Consider the following 19465-nt stretch of genomic DNA (forward strand, 5'->3'; position numbering starts at 1 on the left):
CCCCCTCCCTTCCCAAGATTCCAGGATCTCATCCCCAGATGCTTGTGAATATGATAAGATATCTGTTCTCTTATATGGGCACAGTTGACCTAAAGACAGGGAGATAATTTAGGTAGACCTAATCTAATCAGATGTCCTCCTTTAAAAGCACAGAATTTTCTCTGGCTGTGGGCAGAAAGAGAACTCTGAGAGATCTGAGGCATGAAAAGGTCTCACCACACCTTTGTTCCCTTAAAAATGGAGGCGTCCATGTGTAAGGAGTGGAGAATGGCCTTAAGGAGCTAAGAGCAAACCCTGGCCAATAGCCAGCAAGGAAAAGGTGACCTCAGTCCTACAAACACAAAGAACTGAATTCTGCCAGCAACCTGAATGAGCTTGGATGTGGGTACTTCCCCAGAACCTCCATGTTTTGATTTCAGCCTGTGAAATGTAAGCAGAAGATCCAGCTATACCATTCCCAGACTCCTGACCCATGGAAACTGTGGAATAATAAATGTGCATTACTTTAAGCCTCTAAATTTGTGGTAATTTGTTACAAAGCAATACAAAACTAATACAGTTACTCTACCAAGACACTTCTCCACTCTGTTTCAGTTTACTCTTTAATAAAATGAGAGGAATAGATTAGATGATCTTTTAAGTTCCCTGACAGATATGACATTTTATGATTTCATAATTCTAGATCATTTACCCTTCCTGAGCCTTGGATTCCTAAAGTAAAGCTGAACCAGTCCTGTGCCAGTTTTATTTTATCTGCTAAGTCTCAAGCTCTTTGTGAACAGAGATAGCCCTTGTCTTGTTCACCACTCGACCACTACCCCTTGCATAATTCCTGGCACTTAGTGGGCATTCATTAAATATTTGTTGAATGGATGAATGAATGAAGATTCACTATAAATGTTAAGGTAAATATTCTTTGACAAGAACAAAGGGCTATGCCTATGTAGGATGGCAGCAGCAGAAGGAGTATTATTTCATAATGTTGGGTCAGTCATTAATTTCTGTGAGCCTTAGTTTTTTCACCTGTAAAGGGGGAGACTAATCCTTGCTCTAGCTCCACCACAGGTTATTATAAGGATCATAAGATCACTGGTGTGAAAGCCCTTTTCAAACTTGAAGATAACCTGTGTATGAGGTATTTCTCTTGGTAATAGTTTACTTTTTAAGGTTAGGAATGTCCCTAAACCAAACGGAGTAAATCTATTCCCTAATTATCCCAGAAACTGAGTACCTTCCTGCTGTTACTTTGGCTGCCGCTGGTGCTGGTTAGCCCCCTCTTAGCAGGAGTGGTACCTGCTGGGATACAAAGCCATTAGCATCTGCTTAAGCAGAAGGTATTCGAAACTCAACTCAAAAAAGACTAGCTGAAGGATAAGGATCTTTATTGACAGGAAGGGAAATCACAAACTGTGGTACCACACCAAATAATCTGGGTCACTGCCTCTTAATCTGGCATAAATCACTTTTTTTCAAGGCTGTGTACTGAGGAACCTAGTCTCTTGAAAAACTTCCAGAAGAAGGGTTCTATGGCCAAATAAGTTTGAAAAAATATGCACACAACCCCTCCTCTACTTTGTTTTTTTTTTTAATTCAACATTTCTTAAACTTATTCAACCACAGACATCACTTCCTTCTCTCCCTCCCCCTCACAATATCCTATAGGATTCACTTACAGGAACTCGTTTTTGCTTGATTTCTGCCAAGTGCATCGATAGTGAGGTGAGACCATTTATAGCAGTGAGGGGAGTCTTCTAATCCAAAGTGAGTGTGCTCCCCAGACCAGCAACAACAGATCATCTAGGAGTGAGTATCCATCCCAGACCTACTGAATCAGAAAACCTGGGGGTGAGGCCCAGCAACGTGTGTTCAAAAAGCCAGGTGGTTGTGGTGCATATTCCAGTTTGAGAACCACTGCCATCACCCATAGATAAAGCTCATGTCAAGATAGGGAAGAAACACTGAATCCCTTTACACCCAGCAGAGAGGTTCCACTGATTCTCCAGTTCATCTTTCAGATGGCTACCAGAGAACAGTTTTCTAAAAGCATTCCTTCATTTTTTTTTTTCCAATGGCTACTCATCACCTAAAGGATAGTATACAAACTCCACAGCTAGGTATTCAATCCCTCCATAATTTCATCCCAACAGACTGGTCTGATCTTATTTAGTAACAATAAGAACAATTACAGTAAGAGCTAATATTTATTCACCACTTACTATAGGCTAAGAACACTGTATGTATATCTTGAGTAATCCTCACAATAAGTCTGTGGAGAAAGTACTGTTATTATCCTCATTTTACAGATGAGGACACTTAGAGCCAGAAGACACTGAGCACACAGCTCAGCAGGATTTAATACTAGATTTTCTGGTTCCAAAGTCCATGTACTCAATCTTGACTAATGTGCTCTCTCTGATTTCTGATTTCCTATTTCTGGATGAAATTAATCTCATATTCAATTCTTCATAAGTATATGTTGTTTTCTTCAATGGAAAACCATTCTCTCCACCCCAAGTTCACAGCGTCATCATCCCTCAACTCCTATCTCAAATGCTCCCTCACTTCAGGTCAGAAAATCCTGTGTGATGTCAGGCACCTTACCTGTCACTTTGGATGGAGGGGGAGATACACTGCTGAGCAAGAAAAACAGAGTCCCTGTCCTCATGGAATTTGTGGTCAAGTAGGGGAAGTCTGGGATTAAATACACAATTGCAAATGCGCCAAGTGTTAGAAAAAAGTACCATGCAGGATGCGGTAAAGACATACTGTAGGACAATGCAAACTGGTCCAGTATGCCGGGACAAGCATCTCTAAGAAATGGGGTTTGATCTGAAATTTAAAAGATGAATAGAGTAATCCAGGCAAAGAGGCAAGGAGATTCTCCAGTCTTCCCAGCAGGAAATGTATTTATTTCTCTTCTTACCTTTATTGTTATTCAAATTCTATGTTTATAAAATGGAAAGCATAATAGAATCTGTTTTATGGGGTTGCTGTAAGGATTAAATGAGTAAATATATGAAAGGATTTAAAAGTATGCCTGGTACATAATAAATGGTCAATATATGTTAACTATTATATTCATCATTTTTTTCTTACTATATGACCTTGAGGAAGTTGCTCCACTAATAGTGGCAAGTTACTAGGAATAAGTGCTTCTGTCTCAGGGCAAGCTCACGTAATTGACCTCCATGTAAGTGAGTTGCCACACAACTGACACTCTCCCTTCCAACAGATAAATGCGGTGTATGTGATGATCACAGCACACTTAACACTCATGGCTGGTTGGTTACACTCCCATAAAGCCCACACGCTTCTGTTCTCTCCGAGTAACACGTACTTACTGAAAGTCAGTCTTGTTTGTTCCCAACCCTGTTTATGCCAGTTGTACTTTCTATTATTATTTCATGGAATTAATAGTAAAATAAATCAATGAAATATGAACTTTTTCTAATTTGAATTCTGTGGAATCCTATAAAGACCAGTTTCTGAAAAAACTGCCATCAATTTAAATAAGGGAGAAGTATCTGAAAAAGATTAGGAGGGTTCATAAAAATCTACCAACACTTAGATTGTTTCTTAAGGGTCTTTAAACTATTACTCAACTTTGAATAAATCAAATTCAGAAATATTATACAATTATGGGTCTGATTTATGCAAGAAAGCCAGTAAAATGTCAAATGGAATGTACCAACACTCTCAAAAAAGATTTTGGCCCTATTTCAAAATGCTGGCCAAGAAATATACAGTATATGTTTTAAGTTAAAATAAAATGTGTTTATATATGTGCAGCATGCATACATTTGAGGATTCCCTATTTTAACTTAACATTTTCAATTAATTGAATTATTGGTCTCAAATTTTGTCTGATAAGGAGCTTTGTGATTTGACTTCTCACTATGTGTTAAAAGTGGCATATGTTTTTTTATTGATTTTTCCAAAGTTATGTATTATTTTTATCTCTACTATACCAATTAGAAAACTGAAGCTCAGATACCTTAATACAGTGCCAAGGTTACATTGTTAGAAAATTGCAGTCACACACCTTGGCCTGTCACACTCCAGAGTCTGAAGTCTTAACTATCTTAGGTTCCACTGCCTCCACTATATTATTACATTTTGTTAGGCTCATATTTTATCTTCTGCAATGGAAACATCCATTTCTTGGAAGGAGAAACAGTGTCTTTATCAAACATCTAGGATCTACTACTGCTGGACTCTTGATTATAATAATATTGTATCTGTGCATTTCTTTACAGGTTATGAAGAGTTTTCACATATATCGTATAACTTGACTGGGACATCAACTCCATGGGGTTGATCATTCTTATTATCCTGATCATACAGATGAGGAAATAGAGGGCTCAGGTAGGTTTAGAGATTTTTGGAGGTCACTCATCTAATAAGTGGCAGAGCAGGGACTGTCAGTCTAATAAACTGAAACTGACTTCAGTTCAATAAAATTTAAGAAGTCATATCCCTCTGCACCACTGCAGGAGTCTATGGAGATTAAATCCAGAGGCAAGGAAGTATAGGGTTCAGAGAGGAGAATCAAACCCAGTGCGGATATTGAGGGTCATCCTAAGAGAGATAACAATTATCTTGGCAGCCAGAATCTTTCCATAGACACCAATTAAACCCTGTGTGAAGCAGGAAATATGTTAAAAGCTAACATGGGTTCAGAAGTTATGGCCCCAGGACTGGAGCCTGAGGGGGATGCCCCCAAGTAATTTTCAACTCACAATGCATAATTACATTGTGCTTGGCTAAGGCCTGGACTGCTGGGTCAAGGCCATGTGAATATGAGAAGTAAAAATAAACCAAAGACCAAGAGTCACCAGAAAATGTTGATCATTATACTGCCTGCCCACAAGTTAAAGTTCCGTGGATCTGCTTTGCCTCACAATGCTATAACCTCTAAAAAAATCAGGTGATGGGATGCAGAGAAGAAACTTCAAACACATTGACATGAAGTACCTACTCAGTGCTAGGAATTTTAGTTCATCTCATTGAATTTAATAGACTCTGAGAAGTGTCTATTTTTTCTTCTTCTTTTTTTTCAATAGGGTACATTTCCCAAAGTAACAGACTTAACAAGAGATACTTTCAGGATTTGGATCCAGGTCAGTTGAAGACACTCTCCATCTGCAGTTTCCATTTTATCACATTGCCTGGACTGTCACAGTCTGAGGGCCTGAATTACAGTCACAGCCTGTTCACAAATTCCCTGAGTGACCTTGAACAAGTCACTTAACTCCCTTTGGCCTTAGTTTCCTCACTTGTGAATGAGGAAGATGATCTAAACATATGCAACGTATGTGGAAAATCCATCGATTATTTATATGGCAATGAGACACAATTTTAAAAGATTGTGTCAACATGCCTTTGGGACCCCATTCTGAGAAGAAAATACTTTATTTTTCCATTCGTTGAACAAAGTTTTTTGAATAGCTACCGTGTGCCAATTACTGCGCTAGGAAGTTATGCTGATCAAGTGGCAAAGAACATGGGCCCAGATGAGTGTATGAAGCTGATGGTCTCATGGGAAAGACAGGTGTCAATAAATAAACAGAAGTAAAATGGCAAACTGAGATTTGGGCTTCTTTTGGTAAGTCAGGTTGCTAGGAAAGCGTATAAAACAGATCCTAACATAGCCTTTCGATGCAAGGAACACAGCTTTTGAGCTGAGATCTGAAGGATACAGAGAGGCTACTGCAGTGAAGGAAAAAGAAAGGCACATTCCAGGTAGAGGGAACAGCCTGCGTGAAGCCTGGGGAGTGGGAAGAAGCAATGCACACCTAGTGAACTAAAAAGAGATTAGTGGGGCTGTAGCTGAGAGAGCCAAGAAAAGGTGTGAAACACAGCATAGAAGGTAGGCAGGGGCCAGATCATGGCAGACCTGTAGGTCATCTTAAGATTTTGCTCTTTCTCCTCAGCAGTGATTAGTCACCAAAGGTTTTAAGCGGGGATGTGATAAGATTGAATTTGCTTCTTAAGTAATAACTCAGGCAGCCTCGTGGAACATCGATTGGAAAGTGATTGGAGTAGATTCTGGGATACTTAGTTAAAAGACCATGGTAATTTGGGGCAAAAGAAGATCTTACCTTGAACTACAGGCCACTCATTAAAATGGACTAATTAGCATCATCTGAAAGCAATACTGCTCAAGGATTCAACTACTGACCTTATACCAATATTTTGGAGTTGAACTGTTACTCTCTCGTTCTCTGTGAGTGATATTTCTCCTAGAATTGGGAAGGACCTCAGAGATAATGGAACCCAGTCATTTTCAAATTGTTTCAGCAAAAAATAAAAAAAAATTCACTTTATTTTCCCAAATGATTTTAATTCAGAATTTCCATAAAGAAAACGGACAAAGAGCTGCTCTAGTTAAAGGTGAAGTGAAACTGTTTGCTGCTCAACCTGCGCCCCGCCCCTGCAAGGCACATCTTTTTGCACCCAGTGTTCTCTGGGGTATCTGCTACAAACCCATCGTGAATTAGTCCAGCACACATGGGCTGAACCAGGATTTGAATTTGGTCTCCTGGTTCACAAACCAGAGTCCTTTTCAGCACACCATAAGGCTAGATAATGATGCTTTGAGGACAAAGGCTCTGTTACTTCTATCTTTAAATGCCTTCTAGTGTCTGACATAGGACTGGGAGACCAGGTGGTTAGTAGACATTTATGGAATTGCACAGAAGCCAGCTTAATTCAGCATCACCCATGCTGATTTTGTGCTTCTTGTCTTCTCTCCCTCCCTCCCTTTCTGTCTCCCTCTTTATTTCCATTCTCCTTCCCTCTTTTCTTTCCTCCCTCCCTGTCCCTCTCTCCCTCCATCCTTCTCTCCTTTGCAATGAGAGGTGATTTCCACCATAATGCAGTTTGTAGTCTAGGCAAGTCATCTGAATACCCTGGATCATCTGCCTTGGGGACACCTGGAATAGCACAGAGGTTACAGAAAAAGACTCTGACTCAGTTTGAATCCTGCCTCTTACCTGCTATATAATCTTCAGCAAGTCAGTTAACATCTCTGTGCCTTAGTTTCCCCATTCTTTAAATGGGATGAGTTGTGCTACCAGGTAAGATTGTCATGATGATTAAATGAAGTGAAAGTGCATAGGACAGAGCCTGGTGCATGGTAATTGCCTTTGAAGTGTTAACTATTAAATGTTGCTTTGCACCTAAACTCAGCCCCTTTCTCTTCCTGAAGAGTTTGGTTTTAAGTTCACCCCACTTGCATAGGCCCCTTTCATAAAGCACTCAGAGTTTACAAAGTGCTTCCAGACACACCATCTCAGGTGAGCCCAGTAGAGACTCTCTGAAGCAGGCAGGAAGAAATTATTATGCCCACTTTACAGATAAGAAAACCAAGATTCAAAAAGTCTCAATGTCTAGTAATAGTAGTGACCAAACTCAAAGTCTATTCCCCACTCTTTCCCCCTTTTGAACTCTGCACAATATAAGGATCTTCTGGTGGCAAAAGAATCCACAGGAACCTTCCTTATGGGTCCCTGCCTTCCCTCAATCTGTCTAACTGCAGTACTGTGGGCCAGCTCCTGCAGGGGCTAATGGAAATCCACCACTGTATCCTTGGAACCCCAGAAAGAACCTAACACATGATGGTTACCCAATAAATATTTGCTTGAGTTTTGAATCCCCCATTAGCAGGTGGGTCTGGAATTAGTCTTGCTGCCCTCATCCCAACAAGCACTGAGCTTTGGGGTGGGATGGGTCTTACTTATCTTTGTGCTTCCACAGCATGGCACACAGCAAGCTCTCAGAGAATATTTACTGAGTTGACCTGCACTGAACCTGGCCTCTTCTCTTTACCTACAAGGGATGTGTCTGCCTGAGTTCCTACTTGGGTTCTAGAGTTGATTCAGGGATCCACAAAACTAGAGCCATTTCTTAAATCTCAGCACATCAAAGTAGAGCCTATATAATTCCAATCCTGGGCCACACCCCCCCCCAATGACCTTGATGCACTAATCCTGCCTTTGGCATCACCATACGCTCAAACCAGGGTGCCACAACCAAGCACAGATACCTCTCCTTGCTGCTGTACACTGCCTAGAGCCTACACAGGGCTACTGACCACCAAGCCCACCAATGAAGTCAGTAAGACAATTCCAATCCTGCCACTTCCCTGCCATGTGACCTTGAACAAAGTAATTACATCTCTGCCTCACCAGTTCCCTCATCCATAAAACAAATCTAACAGCATCAACTTCACAGAGGTAGTGTGAGGATTAGATGAAAAAATATGTCATCACCATCAACACTCAGACTCATTGAGTATCACCATAGGCTAAGCAATTTATATGCAAAATATCAGTGCCTGGTAAAAATAACAATAAGAAGAAAAACAGCTAATACCTATTGAGTGTTTTCCATGTGCCAGGCACTATTCTAAGCATTTTATGTGGGTTAAAGCATTTAATCCTAAAACAACCTTATGAGGTAGGCACTATTATTAGCCCCATTTTACAGCTGAGGAAATTGAGGCTCAAAGATGTTAGTAACTTCCCAGGGTTACCATGTAAGCAGGTAACAAAGCTGGGATTTGAACTCGGCAGTCTGACTCCAGAATCTTTATAGTTAGGTCTATTGCCTATTATAATAGCTGCTCAGTAAGTGGTTGTTACTGTTTTGTGATTGTTGTTATTGTTAATCTTATTCACCCTACATATAGGATAGTCACCTCTAGCTGCAATTATACTCAATGTATCCTGTGATACCAATCTGTAAAAAAGACTTCTTCTGCCCCCAATGAACCACACCTCACAGTATTCACACTCTTGAGTCTGGGCTGACGTTTTGGCTACAGAATATGATGGAAGTGATGCTCTTTGACTTCCAAGGCCAAGTTGTAAGAAGTCTTGAAGTTTCCTTTTAGTCTCAGGATCTGCCTGAGATCCTAGGCAAGAAACCTAGGCCACACGGAGAGGGCACGTGTAGGCACTCTGGTTGGCAGCCCCAGCTGAGCTCCTAGCTGACAGCCAGCATCAACTGCCAGTTCGGGGAGTGAGCCAGCTTGGACATCCAGTCCACTCAAGCCCCACGATGACTCCAGCCCCAGCCAACTTGAGAGACACCCAGCTGTGCCTAGTCAACCTACAGAATCATAAGAGATGATAATAAAGTGTTGTTTTGAGCCGTTAAGTCTTGGGGTGAACTTTTTGGTATCAATTAATAACCAGAACACCCTTTTTGCCTTCCAGCCCAATATTAAGTTTCCAGCACACCTTGAAACCAAGCTGCAATTATCTATATTTTACTTCTCACTAAATTTGATAGGTAAGTACCTCTAAAATAATTAACATTTATTGACCTTGGGTATATTAGTAAACTCTCTGTGCCTCAGTTCCCTTATCTGTAAAATAGAAATAATAAGATAGTAAGAGTACCTAGTTTATAAGATTGCAATGAAGAGTTATTGAGTTAATTCATGTAAGATGCTTAGAACAGTGCCAGACCTTTAGAATACACATACTAAGTGACAGCTCTCTCTCTCTCTCTCTCACTCTCTTTCTTAACTGAGTCAGGCACTTTACTAGGCTTTTTAAATTTTAAAATCTTAATCCTCCTACTTAACCTGAGGGCAAGTGTTATTTTCCCATGTTGTAAATGAGGTGCAGGAACTTACACAAAGCCAGGGTTTGGACGGAGTCTGTGTGCATCTAATGTACCTTGCTCTCTCCCTCTCCCACCCTGGCTCAACAACACCACCCCACTGTGACACAAGTAATAATGCGTATGATGAAGGTGGTAGTGATGGCATCTGCTTGGTGGACTCATTTCCCACAGTCTGGCATGCAGACAAATTACAGCCGAGCAATCAGTTCATTTACAAATTCCAGCTTGCTCAGCTCAGGCGGCCCGAGGTCTCCAGTGTTAGCACCTCTGTCTGACGTTGCTTTGTGGCAGGAAGGTGCCTGCCTCGTGGTGTGAGAAACGCTCATTAGAGTGAGCCTCTGGATCAGAAGTCAGGAAGCAGCCCACAGGCAGCAAGGAGGTTCAGCTGTCCTGGGAAAGCTTCAGAGGAATCAGCACAGAGCCAAGTTTCTGTGTCCCGCACCCCCCAGTACCCAGCATTTAATACGCGTTAAATGAGCATAATTGAGTGACTCGCCAAAGTGAAATTCTAGGCATCCTCTCCAGATGAGTGGAGGAGGGATGTTATGATTAGGGCAAGTTTTCTCTTCTCAGGAGGAGAGAAGGCAACACCACAAGTTCTGTCTTTGAAAGTCTTGGCGGCAGGACATTTCTAGCTGTCTATACCTGATAGCTTGCACAGGAAGAGCAACTTCCTCACAGATATGGACATCTGTGCTCAGAACAGTGAAGTGACTTGCTGAAGGTCACACAGTTTGCTAATGGTAGGGCATGATCTCAAATCCAGCCCCATAATTCTGTCTGGTGTTCCTCTCATTACCCAATTTTGTCCCCACTTCCTCCCCTCTAATGCCTGTCCAGTTATTCTCCTTCTGGAGCCCTCCAGGTCTCCTTCCCTAGACCTGGCATGCCCAATGGGGCACTGTGCTTTGCACCCTGCCATTCTTCTCACCTTTAATAAATGTGTCTGCCCAGGGTCTTAGGGCCTTTGGACCCTCCACTTCATTCTCTGAGGTGACAATCAGCTAAACTGACAGATATACCTATTTAAAGTCTGGAATGGTTAAATGCTACCCTTCACCACCAGATTTGCTTCCAATGTGGTCAGTCCTGGGGATGCATGGTTTCTTCACCTGAAGATTGGATCAAAAGCCACCTCTTATGGTGTCTAGGCTGAATTATACCTCCCCCCCAGTTCATATGTTCAAGTCCTCACCCCTAGTACCTCAGAATATGACTCTGTTTGGAGATAGGTTATTTAAAGAGGTAATTAAGTTAAAATGAGGTCATTGAGGTGAGCCCTAATGCAATAGGACTGGTGTCCTTATAAGAAGAGGAGATTAGGGCACAGACAAGCACAGAGGAAAGACCACATGAAGACACAGAGAGAAGATGGCCAGATATCTATAAGGCAAGGAGAGAGGCCTCAGAAGAAATCAACCCTGTTGACACCTCCATCTCAGACTTCTAGCCTTCAGAACTGTGAGAAAATAAATTTCTGTTGTTTAAATGACTCAGTCTGTTTTGTACTTTGCTATGGCAGCCCAGCAGGCTGGTGTATATATATATGGGGTTTTTTTCCTGATTGCCAACAGAATCCCTTCTCCAAAAGACACCTTTCACAGCACCGTTTCCTGTGTTCATGTCTGAATCTCCCACAATGCACATCACATGACAGATGGCCGACGAATCTAAATGGAATCTACTTCAGATGCTCACTCCTGGTGGCAGTTTGGGCATCCATTGCAGATGACAAGGAGGCCATTGTGTGACTGGACCTCTTTCCTAGTCCCAGGTTCTGCAGCATTGCAACAGGTAAGCAACGGTCAGAAGAAACTCTATTTGATTCACAAAATAATTATCATAAACTAGGTTCAAAGCAATGGGCTCAGAGTTGGAGGAAATGGGGAAAACAGAGATGAGTGTGCAAAAGTGTACAAGGAAGAGGTTTCACAATGGGGAAAAGAGAGGAAAATATGCTGACCGAGACAGGGGTTTTAGATTAATAGGACCTTAAAATAAGGAGCCTTTTGTATTGGCCAGTACAATCAGGAAAGACTTCATGAAGGAGGCAGCATTTGATCTGAGGCTATAAAAATGAGAAGTTAAACGAGTGCTTGGATGTTGGTTGGTTGGGATGGAGGGAGACTGCTTAGAAGACTATAGTGGTTTTTAAATTTTGAGTGCCATAGAGCAGGGTGATTAAGAAAATGGTATTTAAAGTCATTGAGTCAGGGGGCATCTTGTCTCTTCTTTTTACATCAGTTTCCAAACCTCAGCACCATTGACCTTGGGGTACAGATCATTTGTTGTGGGGACTGCCCTGTGCAATAGCACCCCTACATCAGTTATGACACTCAAAAATGTCTTCAGACATTTCTAAATATTCCCTGGGGACAAAATCACCTCCAGTTGCAAATCACTGGCTTATACTGTAGTTCTGCATGGATTACTTAACTCTCTGAGCTTCAGTCTTCTGGTCTGAACAATGGGAGTAACAATCATGTATTTAAGCGTGTGGCTGACATAGAATCTGTTAAGTGAATGTGACTTAGCCCCAATCGTTTTAAGTGTAGATATCTTTTCTTAGGATAAAATTGAGTGCAGAACTCCCAAATACGAAATGGATGAAAGTAGACCTGCTCTCGCTGAAGCAGGGTGGAGATGCCCCAGCCTGCCTTCTTAATCTCCTGTGATGCTCTCATGCAAGCCCAAGAGGCATCACTACAGAAAACTCTCAGATGCAGCCCCAAAATGCCCTGGGAGAAAGGAGTCTGAAAGATGTGGATTTGAATCCTGACTCCTTCTCTATAGGTTCCTGAGTGAGTAGATAAACCCTATGTTCTGTGAAGGCACAGGGCCCTGTCTGTCTTGTTCACTCCTGTATTCTCTGCCATCCATCACAATACCTCCTACATCAAGGCCAAGGCTGGGACTAGGGTGAGGTAAGCTACACATCTAGGCATTTAAGGAGGCACTCACTCTCCAGTGAGGACGCTGCACTCACATGACCTGGCGAGGGAGCGCCTCCTTAAATTTCTCATGGTAGGTGCAGCCTTTGCTTCACTATGCTCCAGGCCCTGATCAGCGCCCTCAGTAAATAGTTGAATGGTTAATCAGTTAACCCAGTCTCTTCCCCTCTAAGAGGGGGTCGCTAAAATCTGCCTTGCCAAGTAATTTTAAAATAAAATGGATAATACATTTTAAGCAACCAGAAGATGTCATATAGCAGTCAGGGCTATTGTTAGTTTCCTTCCTCAGTCAGATGGATCAGACAGAGCACAGAGGCTGAAACGCAGAGTATATTTAGGAAACAATGATAAATCCAGTCCAGCCAGAGAGAGTAGGGGAGAAGCCAGAGACAATCCAGAAAACGGTTGGTCTGGACTACGCAAGGCCTTGCTTGCCACCCTCAAATGCATCATCTGCATTGCATTTCCCTCTGCAACAAGTGAATGCAAGCTAGACCAGGTCTGGGTCTGCGGAGGTGGTAGGTGGTGGCAGTACTTACCTCTCTCTAGGAAGCTGGTGGTTGGGATTGTGGTGGCAGCGGACACTGAGGCCGAAGAGCTTGCGGGCAGTGCGTTGAATCTTTTGCCTCTGGGCCTCAGTGGCGCTCTGCAGGAGCTTGTAGCGGTTCTGCAGGTCCCAGTCATTGCCCCAATGCTGATGGATGCTCCCGATGGTCAGGAAGTGGTTGCTGGGGAGACGCTTCATAAACGATTTAAACTCATCTAGCAAGAGACAAAGGCCAAGAGAGAAGGGCTGAGCATGACAGCCCCCATCTGAGGTTGCCTCAAATGCTCAACCCCACCTACCAATAAAGCAGGCTTGCAAATAAAACTAACTTGTTCGAGGCCCAGAGAACAGGGCGCTCGCCTGCTCTGCTCTTACTAGGCAGTGCAAACACCATCGTGCTTTCGAGGAAGGTTCTTTTACTTGGCTACCCAGGATTGGACCTGCATCTTGCATCCTTGTTGAAGACGGGGATCCTCAAACTCCTCTCATCTGAATGTCAACTTGATAATGAAATTCAAATATCACTTGTATTTATATTTACTTAGAAGCAATTAAACCAAATTTTTATCCAATTCTACATAGAAAACCACTATCATGTGACTTCAGTAGAATAAGAGCTATAAAAATGAAGCTGTAAAAATAAATATGATAAAAACAATATTAATAAATTCTAGCCAGATACTGTTGCCTGTTCATTGATCAAACCCCTGTGCCTGCTCTCACTTTGAAATATAGGAGAGCAGCAAGCAACAGAGAGGTGTTAAAGGCATATTAGCGCCCACTGAAATGTTCTCTTTGATGTAATCTGCAGGTTTGACACAGAACTGAAATGGATCAACCTCCCCACTGTGCGATCGAGTCTTATTTGAAGTTGCACGTGTGTATCATCTTACGTCATGTCACATTTTGGGAAACTCCAGCTTAAGAGATGGGGACAAACTCTTGGGTCTCCTGGGTGAACGTTTCTGCTTCAGGTGGTGATGCTGAGTTTCAGAGTGTCAGCATGGGCTACAACACGACACAGCCTTGGAAATTATCTAGGTCAGATTTCTTATTCTACATATAGGGAAACCGAAGCCCAAAGTGGAAAAATGGTTTTCTGAAGGTAGAACAGCCCTTGAGTGACAAGAGGCAGGACTAAAGCTCGAGCTGTTGTTTTCTGATCTAATACTTACCCCCTTGACAGGCAGCCCCCCCAACTATAGGGAAAAGTAAAGAAGTAAGGGGTTGATTATCTTGCAGGAAAGAAAAGGCTAAACGGTTGGATTATATATATATATATATATATATATATGTATATATATATATATATATATATATCTGCAGCTTAATACTTTCAGTTCATGTTATAAAACCTACAAGAAAATTTCAGGTACATTAGGTGCTCATTTTATTAAAAGAAAAATGCTTACATAGCTCTCAATAAGCACCAGGCTCAGTGTTCAACACTTAATACATAAAAATTAATTTATAGCAAACCTACTATATGTAGGATGAGTACTTTTAGGGCCTCTTTTTATAGAACTAGGGCACAGAGAAGTTAATTAACTTGCCAAGCTCACACAGTCAGTGGATGATAGAATTAGAACTCTAGACTGGCTCAGAATCCTATGCTCTTACTTTGTATATTATGCTTACTCTCAACAAATAAAGAGGATGAGTGTATTGGGAGAAAAAATAAAATAAAAGGTGCTGAAAACAGGAGTCTCTGACTCCTAGAAAACCTCAGGCACCTCATTATAGACAGTCAGACATGTATGAGTTCAAATTGTCTTGACCACTCAACAGCTGTGTGACAGCTGTAGTCTCTCAATGCCTCAGTTTCCTCTTCTGTCAAATAGGTATAATAGCATCTAATCCAAAAGTAGAGAGGGTGACATAGGACCATATCTGCTTAAATAGTTCCCAATATACAGAAAGTGTTCAATAGATGGTAGCCTAAGATTGAAAGGGTAACACACGACTGCATCGATTGATTTATTCAGTGACCTAGCTGGAGGCAGGGCACTGGCCCTAATGATTTTGTGGCTTTGGCCAGCCCAATTCTCCTTCCGTGGAAGACACGCCCTCTTGTAGCGGGATCTGTTGACTTTGAAGGAATTAATAGTCCTTTCAATGAACTCGAGTTTGGGTCAGATAAGAAAGTATAATTTAAAAGTTAAAAGGATTTAACTTTCTTGACTAAAAGTAGAAGGGTTCCCTCCTAATAAAGGAGGTGTAGACTCACATTTGTGTTTGTAAACTAGGTCCTATTTGACCACCACGCTCTGGAGCCATCAAGGAGTCAATGGCTTTTACCTTTGGTTAGTCATGAATCCCTCCAAATTATCTGGTGCTGAGTCATTAAGGTTATGGGCTGAAAACGAAAAGAGGGAAAATACACATGCACAAGCCACATATACATGGATGGATGGATTGGTTTGTGTAAATGGGTAAAACAATTTCAAATAGGTAAGTTCCAGATATCTAGAGTGAATATATGCTCTTACAGGAGAAAGCGTGACCTATAAATCATTTCTGTGGTCTCCTTAGCTTACTCGGCAGCATCTCAACTTTCTGTATTTCCTCATCCACCCACCCATCTATTCAGAGTAGAATAAGGATTATATGCTCAAGATCTCTACCGCTTGTGCACACAGCCTCCGTTCCCCTCTGCTTTTTAGCAATCAGTAGAATCTCTTTGCAAAAAGCATTTTATCAAATGCTGCTTCTGTTTGAGGCCAAATAATCATCACAATACATTTCCATCACAGACCTCTCTCTTTTATGAATTCCCAGGATTTTAAATGGACTAATGGGTGCAGGTTCATAAGGCATCCACAGCTCCATTCGAGCTGCGTGACTCTGTGACAGCAGAATCACTGATGCATCATGTGCTCCCAGAGCTGGTTGGGGGCTCAGAGTTCATGGAAACCAATGGTTTTCAAACAGAGCTCAGTAGAGCTCAGCTTTTATCTGTGGTACACAGTGGCTCCAAGGTATGATTTTGTTTGATCAAAGGGTTTCTTGGCTGAAAGTTTAAATAAATTCAAATATTAAAAACACAAACATGTCCTCTCATTTATCAGACGAGGGAACTGAGCCCTGGGAGGGGGAATGGGGGTAAAGTAGAATTAATAAGTTACAAAGGCTGCTATGGGTATTGGATTTGGAATCAGGGATTCCGTTACTGCCTCTGTCGTTTACTAACTATGTAACCCCAGGGAAGCCACTGGGTCTTGGCACCCTCCCTCCTCTATAATACAGGAATATCACCACTTACTTTAATGCAGTTGTTATAATAGATTTAAGGAATATAAAGTTGTTTTAAAAACAGTAATGTTCTATACATATGTCCATTTATTTAGCAGATATCTGAGCACATGTTATATGCCAAGTATTTACTTAGCATCTCTTCTTGGAAGTCTCAAGGATTCCCAAGCTTTTCATGTCCAAAACTGAGTACACAGTCTTCTTTCCAAACCTTCCAGGGTGTTCTAGCTCAGTGAATCATACCAACATCCATCAAATTGTCTAACAAACATACCAAAAAGAAGTTCTTGGATTTCATCTCAATACCCTTCTCTTCAACTCTCATAGCCAATCTAACATCATGCTCTGCTAATTTTTCCTTCTAAATGTCACGGCATCTCTGCACATTTCCAATCGGCACTACCTCTACCATCATCCTAACCCACATCACAGTCATCTCTCTCCTAGGAACCTTGTGATGGCCTCCAACTGGTCGACCTGCACTCACCCTCTAATCTCTGCACCACAGTCAGATGCTTAGACTTCTGCTCTTCCTCAGGTAGCCTCTCCTGACTCTCCCGACCATATCCACCTCCAACGCTACATGATTTGCTCACAGTAGCTTCTCATTCTTTACATACATATGATTAAAACGGCACAATTATTTGCATGGTTATATGATTAACCCTTGGCTTTCCCATTAACTAGGAGCCCCATGAAGGCAGAGATCTAACTTTGTACCTCACCCACGTTATGGCCTTGGTGACTGACTTTCCTCCTCTGCCATTCATTTTTCTTCACCATGAAAAGCAAGAAACAGCTAGGTTACCTGAAAAGTGACTTCCAGCTTTAACAGTCGGTGAATTCTTTGCATATCTATATCTATATCTATACACCTGCACATACACATATTAACACATATATATTCATTTGTTTATTTAGAGACACACACACACACGGACTCAGGATTCAATACAACTAGCTTTGACTCTTCACTCTCCAGAGGCTTCCAATGTACTGTGTGGCATTACTCTTTGTCTTCTGAGTAGAACAGAAACAATAAATTACAGGACCACTGACCTGACTATGCTATTCATTATTCCAGTCAGTGTAGATTCATTGAGTGGCTACTCCATGCCAGCTACTAAACCTAGCTCTGCACCTTCCAAAGGGAAAGAGTTGGAGGTCACTGAACATTCCCCCCTAATTCCAGTCAGACAGGTTACTTTTCTAGACTTGGCTCAGGGCCATTCACACAGTGGTACTAAGTTTGGCTCTCTACCTGAATTCTCCAGGTCCTTATAAGCTTCAGCCCAAGACTTGGCCATGTTGGCCAGCGTGTACTCCATGATCTGGATGTCGGTGATGGGGCAGTTGCACTGGGGGAACTCCTCTGCACACTGACACCTGCACTGGCTGTTCTGGCACACATACTCCCCCTCTCCGTTGCACATGATGTAGCTCAAGGCCGACTGGACAAACTTCTCTTGCAGATACTGAGGGAAGATTATCTGAAGACCTGTTTGAGAATAGCAAGAAGGGAAACAGAAAGGTTAAAAAAGGTGTTTCATTAACAGTTTCGAAAGGTGATGCGTAGGAACCCGAAGCTGCTAGCTTTCTCCCTGCATATTACAACCAAAATATTTCAGGGCCTGTCTGGATCCAGACAGGGCATAATCATGAGGCCTCCAGTTACACTGCTTCTACTTAAACTTCTCAGGTCACGACCCTGGCCATCTCTGAAATGCATACTCTCTTCTGTTATATTAGGACTGAGGCTAGAGCCAGACCTGGTATATGTGTTTCCTATTTTGGGAGAAAACCTTTATTGAAAGCACAAGATTATTGTTTATTTTTCCTTATTTCCTTCATTTCTTTCCTTTTCCTTTCTTCAAATATCTATGAACCATATTTATTAAGCTCAAGTCCTCAGCTAGGCACTAGGTCTATAGAGATAAAAATGACATGATCCTTGCCCTTGGGAAGTTTACAATACAATCAGCAGGGATAGGCATGGACACACATCATCATAACCCAGCTTTACAGACTTGTAGCAGAGACAGCCATGTGAGGTAAGTGGACAGCAGAAGACTGCAAATAACATTGCTTGGATAGCAGGGAAACCTTTGTAAAAGGGATGGTATTTGGGCTGGTTGAAAAGTGAATAAGAGCTCATCATGTAAAAAGAGCAGGAAACACATTATAGAGAGAGAAACAGCAAGAACAAAGACAGAACTTGTCTGGGAGTTGCTGGTGAATGAAATGAATTTGGATGGGTAGGAGTGCAGTGTTGTAGGAGAAGAGACTTTAGAAAGGGGCAGATGCCAGGGTGCAAAGGACTTTGTTATATGCTAAGGAATTTGGACTTTATCTTGTGGATAATGGGGATACTTGGATAGTTTTCAAGGGTAAGAATGATATAAGTAGAGTCATGTAACTTAATAGGACCACTGTATGACCAAAAAATAAAATATCAGTTTAGAATTATATCAGAGATATTTAATTTTCTCTTTGCTTAAAAATGAAGAAGTCAAGCCCCACTGAGGGGAAGTGACTAACCCATGGTTATAGGATGAGCCCTCTTGACCACATCTCATGATCTTCTCTCTATACTGAATAATCAAAGTCTTAATCCTGAGAGCCAACGATGGGGAAGGATTTATCTGGGCATGAGCACTATTCTTGTACCTTTGAAATGTCGGCACAACAGGCTATTGCCTGTGGTGCTCAGAGAGAAGGATAACTCTGGGCTAAATTAATTCATTAAAGCACTTTCACGTGAGACATATCTCTCCACCTCATTTGGAGCCACCGACAGTTTTAGCCACCAATGTATATGGGGGTAATGGTTTTATGACCCACTGTGGAAAAGAAAACTGTGTTATTTGGATTACATTTTTTTTCTCATTCATGCTTCAAGGACACCCCCTAATCTTACTGATTAGGGATTTGCTGAATAAGCTCAGCATTTCTCTCACTCTCTGCTTCACAGTTGTGTTTCTAGATATTTATCTTTCCCTTTCTTGTCTTTAAATTATTAAAAAAAGAAAAAAATTAAGCTCTATCATTTCAACCCATCTTCATATGGCAGCTAAAAAAG

The 19465-nt window shown here is 41.7% G+C and overlaps 1 protein-coding gene across 1 annotated transcript in view; it reads right to left on the minus strand.

Moving 5' to 3' along the window:
- The window catches only part of BRINP1 (BMP/retinoic acid inducible neural specific 1), a 174069-nt gene that overhangs the window by 13549 nt on the left and 141055 nt on the right, over positions 1-19465 (minus strand). Inside the window, exons 6-7 of the mRNA XM_058523891.1 lie at positions 17648-17884; positions 13127-13349 (exon numbers count right to left, since the gene is read on the minus strand). Coding sequence (XP_058379874.1) covers positions 13127-13349; positions 17648-17884 — 460 coding nt within the window. The remainder of the gene's footprint in view (positions 1-13126; positions 13350-17647; positions 17885-19465) is intronic.

The sequence above is a fragment of the Diceros bicornis genome, chromosome 28 (genome assembly GCF_020826845.1).
Source record: "Diceros bicornis minor isolate mBicDic1 chromosome 28, mDicBic1.mat.cur, whole genome shotgun sequence".
Lineage (NCBI taxonomy): Eukaryota > Metazoa > Chordata > Mammalia > Perissodactyla > Rhinocerotidae > Diceros > Diceros bicornis.